We start from the raw sequence: 9,684 nt of genomic DNA on the forward strand, positions 1-9,684 counted from the left end.
TATGCATAACTAAAAGTACATAAAATAATTCATTTTAATGTTTTGTTTTTGTTTGTGTGTGTGTCGTGTGTATATATATATATATATATATATGCTATTCATCAATGTAAATCAAATATTCATGAAATTCTGTGGCCTCACGTTATATTGAATATTATAATATGTATAGACTGAATTGTGTTACGTACGTATGAATTGAGATGTAAGTAAGTAATGTCAGTTAAAATAGGGTATTATTGTAGGCCATAAATTTGAATATAAATTAGTAAAAAGAATACTATTAATGGAATACTAAATATATATAATGAATAGTATAATAATTATGAATATTTTTAAATTATCGTTTTCTTTTTATTATACGTTTAAATAACAAATAAAATATGTTGCACCACAAAATAAGTACCTTTTGAATAAAATGTAAAAAAAATTATTCAAAGTCACCTGATGCTATTCTGAGATAACTTATTATGTCTGGCGATTAGAATTTTATTTAATATAAGTTTTTATTTTTTATCTTTTTACATATTTATATATATTATTTTAACGTGTATCTTTTACAATAATATAATATAAAGACCAAAAGTTTGCTAGCTAAATTGATTTATTGACACGGCGGGCGGGCGGGGCGTGCGGGGGGGGGGGTGTCAGCTGTCAAAATGAAGGAATAAAGAAAATATTCAATCGTGTATAAAAATAATATTAAACGAAATTATTAAATTAGATAGATGAAATATTTTAAAAGAATTTTGCTTACTGTTCCTTTTTCTTCTAGAAGACCATTTTAATTTATAGAGATAAAATTTTTCAATAATACCTTTAAAACAGCGTATATTAAATCTACATATTTTTTATGCTTATTTTTTATTTCTTTTACTAATTTCGAAATGAAATTATTATGATGATCATCGTCTGTTACTTTTAACTAATACCAATGTTAGGAATCACGTAATATTTATTTATGTGCAATTTTTCTTTTGTGTATTAACAATTTCTTACAGTATTAAAAATTCTAAAATAACGTAACTAAGCGTATGTATGTTACTGCCATTTGAATTAATTTTTTTAAGACGTCAATAAAGTAGTTCGATAAAACAGCTTTAATCTATATTCCATGGACTAGTGAATATCTGTAAACAATAAAACATTGCTGTTTGTTTAGTTGATGTTTATTATTAAGTAATAATTAATTACAATTTACATCGACGAATTATTGAATACAATTAATACAAATATAACGTATTTTTACTTTTTTACAATCAACTGTTTTAACTCATATTTCTAATAAATGCGAATAATGTGCGATAATATTCTATCTATATAATTATTATATCAATTATTCTCTACTAAAAATTAACAGTCTTGAACATTTTGTTATAATTAATAATTTATAATATATATATATATATATATATATATATATATATAATATAAAAGGAAATCGATAGTTTCTTTTCGATAGATTAATTTTGTAATTTATAGAAACAAATTTATAGAATTGTTGTAGTCACGCAAAGTATCTTTATCTTAAATATTATAAATCATGATTCATGATTTTACATCCGATATAAAGAAATTTTAGAAAAAAAATGAGCATCAAATAAAAATTTATCATTATACATAGTATAATAATAAATTTCTAGTACTAAATATCCACTAATAATATTATAAGCAAGTTTTTTTATTCCATTATAATTTAAAAAAAAAAAAAAAATTGTATCACATCAATAAATCTATAAAAAATTTTGAAAAAAAAAGGTCTAATCTTATTTAGAAGCTTAACAACGTAAGCTATAATTGATAATCAAGGTCTTCAAAGCTTCTTTTTCCAAAGTTATAGAATTGAATTTTTATTTTGAAATAAAGATTTAACATATTATTATTATTAAATGATTTTCAACGTATCGAGAAGGCAAATTTTCCCTTTAAATTGATACTCATTCATTTACTATGCAATTTTATATTCAAACTTACTATCTTTATCCTAAGTAGCCATATTAAAATATTTATTAATTTTAAATTTCATTTATAAACTACAGAATCGATCGTTTCAATTCATTTTCATAAAATGTTTATGACAATATTCTTTAATAATAATCATATATACATAAACATAATGCATAATCATGCATAATCACGCATAAATCATAATACATAAACATAATAATAATCATATATACATAAACATAATGTGTGTTGTACTGTTTAAATATCTATTTAAGTGTGATTAAAAATTAAAAACTTTACGGCTGATCTCATTTAACAAATTAGTAGGATATTTGGTTAATCTCTTGCATTAGATGATAATCACTTTAGAATTCGGGAAATTATGAGTATTGAAATGTAAATTAAATGAATATTAATTAAATATATTTAGTTAAAATTTCAGTAATTATATTGAAATACGTTGGTAAATCTCTTTCATTTTTTGTATATAAATAAATGTAACTAAATTAAAAGTGCAAATGATAAAGAACAATGGGTTATTAAAAACGAAAATTTCTAAATTAATTATTAGCTCGCGAATGAAATTTAAATTGTAATTCATTAACTAATTGAATTCCTTCAATAGCAATAAAAGTACTGATTACCATTAACAATTGATAATATTTTTTAATATATTTCAAATAAAGCCACATAACTATCTTATTAATTTATTTACAATAGTTAAAATCCGAAATATACTTCTAAGTTTATTTTTTCACTTCAGACTATAATTAAATATCGGCTTAATAATTTAACATATTTCGCGATTGTACTTTCATACTTTTCAAATAATTGCTAATCCAGTCAGATATAAAATCATTCGAACTTAATCGCATAACTTTCTAAACCTTACTACTTAAATAAAACAATATTTTTAATTTTGCTGTTTAATAAAGTAATTACGTCGTATTTTATTACTCGATTAGATTATAAAATTTGAATAGCCACTAAATTTAATAATTTATAAGAATAAGTCAGCTTGACTGATTAACCAAAAAAAGAGAATTAGAATACGCCTATCAATTTATTATCAAATTCACTACATTTGTCAAATAATATTGTTTCATAAAATCTTATTCGCATTTTAACTTTATTCGTTGATTTTATTGTTGAATAATGATTTTAAAGGGTGAAAACTCTTGAAAACGAATGAAAATCAAGGAATGCTTTTAAAAATAATAAATCTTTTACATGTATGCATTCGTTACATAACTGTAGGATAATTATTTTTGTGCGTTTGTGCGTGTGCGTGTGTGTTATGGACAAAAGCAATGATTGCTCATCACGTTGAAGCTTTTTAAATTATACTTAACAACGTTTTGTATCTTTTGCATAATTTATGCAAAATACGTAAAGTATTTATACTTTTAGTTAATATTCAGATTTAAGCCATTCGCGTACACATTCAATTAAAATATCCAAACGATATATTTTTGTAACTCAGATTTTCAATATCAGTCATCAAACACGTTGCAACTAATAATAATCTTTTACGTAGCTTAATTTTATGCATTGAAGTGTTCTTTTTTCTTTTTTTTTCTTTTCTTTTCTTTTCTTTTCTTTTTTAATTAAATTCAAGTGAATTTGAAGTTGAAGAAGAACAATGTCTTACGTAGTTATTAAACTACTTGTAAAACTTACGCTGAAAACTGAACTCTGAAACATCGATTGTGAAATAAGTTAACATTGACTGATTATACTTTATATTTTCATTTTACATTATTGCTAAAGACTTGGGTGCGCGAACCTACCTGCCTAAATTTAAAAAAAAAAAAAAAAAACATGAATTGGCTTTTAATATGTTTCTAATCTCAAGCGAACTTTCATTGCGCGTATTCATATGGATTTAATGTAAGTTTTACGTACAATTTAATTTCATGAAAAAATATGTTCCATGATTAAAATTCTGAAAATTGCAGAACAGTAAATTACATACTTTTAATTGCGTTCTTCTTATATAAACGTTTCCTTATAAAGTAGGAAAATTTGTCGAGATTAAAGAACACAGTATATAAAAAAAAAAACATATTATGCAATAATCACATGCATTTATTAAATTATTTTGTTGTACAATTGTGTTAATAATATCGTTGTTTAATTGCCGCATTTTTCGACAAATTCACTTTGTCATCTTACCCGCGTTATTAATATAAATATAAATGCTCAAAAAACAATGAACGATGTTATAAAATAATACAATTATTTTATTTATTATGCAAATGTTCGTTCAATTTATGTGGAAATTTTTTAACGAATGTATATGAATGCGAAGAAAATTAAGAAGTAAGTTTGTTAATGACATGCAAACACAGAGCAGAATAAAAGCAATAAGATAGTCAGATTTCAAAGTGACAGAAATTGCGCAAGAAATTGAGCAAAAGCTCGCACAAGAAACTTAACACTCAGCTGCATTTGTTAATAATATTAAAGCATCTTCGTGTAAAAGTAAGGAATAAAATAAGTTAGACGCTAAGGAATTAGAATATTTTTTCAAATTACACAATATTGCCTGGCATAAATAACATAATTCATAATGCAGTAGCTTTTGTAAGATGGCGCCTTGTTCGATAAATCGTGGACGTGTGATAAAGTGAAGTGCGTTTAACTTCAATGCAACTATCATGAAACATTGGACGAACATTTTTTAATAATTCTAATTACAAAGACAATTATTTACTAATATATTATTGATTTTAATATTCTAATATAACAGAAATTGTTGTAAGGCGTGTATTACATACTACGCTCGATAATCAAATACTTTGTAAAAGGAGTATGCTTTATAATCTCATTAAATATTATCCCAAATGAATTTAATTCTATTCTTTAATTTTGTACAATCGTTTAACTTTCGCCTTTTCATGCCAGATGCTGTCGTCATTTACGAAGCTAACACACCTATTGACTATTATAACTTGATAATAAAGCGGATTTGTCAGCTATTATCCACGAGCGAATTACAACTTCAAATTGTACATAAATATTTATAAAGCAGCCTAAAGTGATACGTCAAAATAGGTTATGTTTTGATATTCATTCAGCAACAGAGGATTCCTAACCCAACGTTTCGAAGCTGCGAATGTTTTTATTGTCAATTTATACGACGAGGTTAGAATAACTTACCGGGAGAGGCTCTTTATACTAATCGAATAATTTAACGAGGCATTTCCGGTAATTTTATGACCGCTTGCGACAGTATTTCTTTTCTTCTTTCAATTTTTCATCTCTCGTGCAGTCGTCAGCTTGCGCCGTAGACAAAAGAGAAAGAAATAATAACAAAATGCCCCTGAATCTGTTATTTTGGCATGTATTATTTACAAGTAAGAGCCTCGTGGAAACGTGACATCCCGACAACATCGTCGTCATCGTCGTTATCGTCGTTGTCCGAAGAAAACAAGGAATGACAATTCGACGAACATCCATCCTCGACAAATGATTCGTAAAATGCGAAAAGAGGGTCGCGATGACCGCCGTCTCGTTTGATCGCTATGAGAAATTGTGGCTGAAGGAAGTTGCGTGCGCCGAGGTCGGCGCCGAGAAAGACAAGTGTCCCCTGAACGAGTGTCCTTTCTGTATCACCAGTGCTCCGAATGAGATTTGTGGTGGAGCGAGGCCCCTTGGGGCAAACGGTTACGTTCCGCATATCAACAATCACGACACGAATGGCGTTAATGCGCCTGCCACTGTACCCTTGTGTATTCTTGGCGAGGTTCAATTGCGCTTCCTTTGCCCCGACGATCTGGAGGAGGTACGAGCACTTTGTCAAGACTGGTTTCCCATAGGTGAGCCGACAGATTAAGCAATACCAAGTGTTGTCATTGCCTCGCGATTAATGCTTGTGAGATTGCAGTGTCAATATTTTTAAATTGTTTTCGAATTAAATTAGATGCGCTGGGCTTTATTTGCTTTGTCAAAAATAGCTTTTGTAACGCGTTCGATGTATTATGCAAACGATTTATTGTCGATTAATACACGCAAGCACGCACTCACGCACGCACTCACGCACGCACTCACGCACGCACTCACGCACGCACTCACGCACTCACGCAACGCACGCACACATCAGTTTTATTATTTTAACTTATTAATTAACAGTCAAGTATAATTAACGAATGGTATTATTAATCTAACTTATTGATGTATCAAACATTTAGAGCAAATTATAATTAAGATTTGAACATTAAATGTATTAAATTAAAATTGTTAAAAACCATTTATTTATTTATACACTGTAAAATCTTATTATATGTATGTATGTATATATATATATATATATATATATATATATATATATATTCAAGTATTGCAATCAAATTATTATATAATAACAATAATTTAAGAAATTTATAAACGAACGTATTACTTAAACAAATTATTTATAAAACTGAATATAATGATTTTTATTTGTAGATTATCCTTATTCGTGGTACGAAGACATAACGAGTTCCTCGCGTTTTTATGCTCTTGCTGCAGTGTACGGAGGAGTCATTATTGGTCTGATTGTAGCTGAGATCAAACCTTATGCTAAGCTCAATGAAGAAGATCGTGGTATCCTTTGTTCCAGCTTTGGAATAGATTCTCTAGTCGGTTATATACTTAGTCTTGGCGTTAGAAGAGCCTATCGCCGTAATGGTATAGCTTCGCTTCTTTTGGAACAATTGTTGGCTCACGTCACTGCACCAGAACGCTCATCCGTTAAAGCAGTTTTTCTTCATGTTCTGTCAAGTAACACTCCAGCCATTCATTTTTATCAGAGATGCCACTTTCGTTTACACAGTTTTCTTCCATATTATTATTATATCAGAGGAAAATGTAAAGATGGCTTTACCTATGTTCTTTATATAAATGGTGGACATGCCCCTCGAGGTCTTTGGGACTGGATGAGATATTTAGCTGGCTCTGTTGCCAGATTAGCTCCTTGTCGTGTTCCACGATGGATTTGGAAACGATTATTATGGGCAGCTACGTTATTTTTTTACCACAGATGATGTCATTGTAATTTAATTATTCTTCTTTCTTTATTTTACCAAAGTTCAATTATTCATGGAAATGAATAATAAGTACATTTAAGGTCTAAAGGCGGATTTCATTTAGAAATTTATATACCATATAACATTTTTTATTGGTTTATTTTTACTTGAGATCTTACATTTGTGATTACTATATTTATAATTACTATTACTTTGCTTATGATAAAGTATAATTTAATGGAATTTAAACGTTGATATCTTGTAAGATACTTGTCACTAATGTACATAAAATTATAAAATTAATAGATAAAATTTATAGAATCTGCCATTGAATTATATTTAATTTATTATTGTATATGTCATATTACATAGCTGCGATATTAATTTGAAGATATTCTTAGATATTTTAAAAAATTTATAAAAAAAGAAAAAAGAAGAAACAAACTTTGTTGAATATTAATACCATAAATAGCTTTGTTTTGTTATTAATTGTGCGTTTGCACGCGCGTGTGTGTAAGCTTGTTATTAAAAAAAAATAATAATAAAAATATTCTCATGGGCATATGAATATATATATATATATATATATATATATATATATATATAAATAAAGATCTGATAGTTATATACTTACATGAAAAATACGATGAATAAGTTAATTCTTAGATAGGCGTAGTTTCCTTCTAATATATTATTTGTAATAATCGAATATGTCATAGAAAAGTATTTTTCTACATATTATATTTTACTTTCATTCCCATTTTTAAAACGCAGCGCATGTAATAGCATTGCGAATGAAGAACAGTGTGCGTGTGTGTGAGAGAGAGAGAGAGAGAGAGAGAGAGAGAGAGAGGGCAAGCGTAAATACAGTTATTTAGTCTGCTAAAGCATTAGTGTAATTCGAATGAATAATTGCGGAGTACGCAAGAATTGTCCTATGTATAATATTTTCAATTGTTTAAAATAAAATGACAAAAATAATCGATTTACGTCCCGATAAAAAGCTTGTAAATACAAATTTTGAAAAATATCAATTTTGTTCAGATACCATATTAGGTAAACAAGAGATAGAACTGCAAACCGGTAAATATAACCTAAAATACAAAATAAATTTTTGTTATGAATAAAAAAATTAAAGCTTTAATTGTTTAGAAATCTTACGTATTGAATTGAGTGCATCGCAAGATTCTTGGTTAGAAGCCAGACAGTTTGCTTTTCACAATCATCTATTTAAAAATCCATATGACTCGACTTGTTGGTTTATCGATAAAGATGGACAAATTTGGAAATTTAAGGGCAGTGAATCATTAGACCTAATCTATACGAGTAACAGCATTATTTCAAAATCATGCAATTTTAAATATAATCCATCCATTGCTTTTGCATCAAAAAATATATTTGCCATTTGTAATGGAGGAGGGAGTCTAGAATTTTTAATAGAATATAAAAAGGGCATTCAAAATTTTGTATTTAATATCGAGCCAGCAATCATTTTAGATGCAAGGTTTATTAAAGAAAGCTCGGAAATAATTATCGCTATATGTATGATAGATGAGAGCGAAGGTAAAAAGTTTACGAAACTTATTTTCCTATTTTACAATTACGATGAGAATACTAATCAAACAGATTCGATTATCAAGTTGAATTATAAACGTTCAATGAAAGTGAAAGGACCAGTTGAAAATGTCTATATTGAAGAAAATGGAAAATTCTGTCATATTATTAGCCAAAATCAGGTTGAATTTGAGTATGATTCTACAAAGCTTGATAAAATTAAAGATGATTCTTCGCTTAACGACTCTCAAATAAAAATTCCACAATACTGTTGGTCACAAGATGAAGATTCAATTACCGTTTATGTAAAAGTACCTGAAAAGTACAATAAACTTGTAGCAAAAGTAGATGTAACGTCAAATAGTGTATTAATTGCGGTAGCTGATATAATTCTATTAAGTGGAGAAACTCCTAATAGACTGGAGGCGCAGTTAACAACGTGGAGACATAAAAATGATACTTTAGAGGTTGAATTATCTAAGTCCGAAAGTGGTTTAATGTGGAGCGAATTAATGAAAGGTGATACAGGAGGCGAATATTTATCTAATGAAGTATTGGCTGCCGAAATTCACTCGAGGTATTAAATCTATTAAAATTTATTTGTTTTTGTTTTGTTTTATATTTAAAAAATTTATTTATTAACAAAATTATTTATTCTTAATTCTCATGTGTGGTTTTTTTTTCTTTTTTCTTTTTTCATTGTATTAAAATATTTGCACAAGCGTAATTAAATATGTTTATAAAAATTCATTTTCTTTGTGATATCCCTTCTAAACTAAAAACGGATCGTTCTAATGCAAATCTACTCATAAAAAAAAAAGTATCTAAAATGAATATGCATATATGTATACGTACAATTTTTTTTTTTAATTGAAGGGGGGTCGTGGAATATAATAGTCGATAGATAGCAAAAGATCGTAAATATTATTAACGTTATAGTTATTTTTAACATGATAAATAATTTTCAAACTAAATTGCTATAAGAATATAAATATTGACGTAGGTTGTAATCTGAATTTTTAAAAAATCTTACAGCTTGTAAGATACAAATAAATTTTTATTTAATTATAATATTATTCCTGATGAGATAGTGAGTATAGTTTGAAAACAAATTAAAAAACGTCTTAGTGTTGTCATAATGAGTTTCCTCAAGAAAATCATGATGAAAGTAATTTTT

General features: G+C 27.4%; 2 protein-coding genes across 3 annotated transcripts in view; both read left to right on the forward strand.

Moving 5' to 3' along the window:
* Window positions 1–7,061, forward strand: part of Naa60 (N-alpha-acetyltransferase 60) — an 8,794-nt gene extending 1,733 nt beyond the window's left edge. Inside the window, exons 2-3 of one of the 2 annotated variants that reach the window (XM_011507315.1) lie at window positions 4,852–5,765; window positions 6,394–7,061. In XM_011507315.1, the coding sequence (XP_011505617.1) occupies window positions 5,447–5,765; window positions 6,394–6,971 (897 nt within the window). In that variant the 5' untranslated portion in view covers window positions 4,852–5,446 and the 3' untranslated portion in view covers window positions 6,972–7,061. Of the gene's footprint in view, window positions 1–4,658; window positions 5,766–6,393 lie in introns of those variants that run through there. The other variant, XM_011507314.1, reaches the window with a different exon arrangement.
* Window positions 7,062–7,791: 730 nt separating this feature from the next.
* Window positions 7,792–9,684, forward strand: part of LOC105368319 (nudC domain-containing protein 1) — a 4,238-nt gene continuing 2,345 nt past the window's right edge. The window contains exons 1-2 of the mRNA XM_011507317.1: window positions 7,792–8,036; window positions 8,106–9,084. Of these exons, the coding sequence (XP_011505619.1) occupies window positions 7,922–8,036; window positions 8,106–9,084 (1,094 nt within the window). The 5' untranslated portion in view covers window positions 7,792–7,921. The remainder of the gene's footprint in view (window positions 8,037–8,105; window positions 9,085–9,684) is intronic.

The sequence above is a fragment of the Ceratosolen solmsi genome, unplaced genomic scaffold, assembly GCF_000503995.2.
Source record: "Ceratosolen solmsi marchali unplaced genomic scaffold, CerSol_1.0 scaffold6, whole genome shotgun sequence".
Lineage (NCBI taxonomy): Eukaryota > Metazoa > Arthropoda > Insecta > Hymenoptera > Agaonidae > Ceratosolen > Ceratosolen solmsi.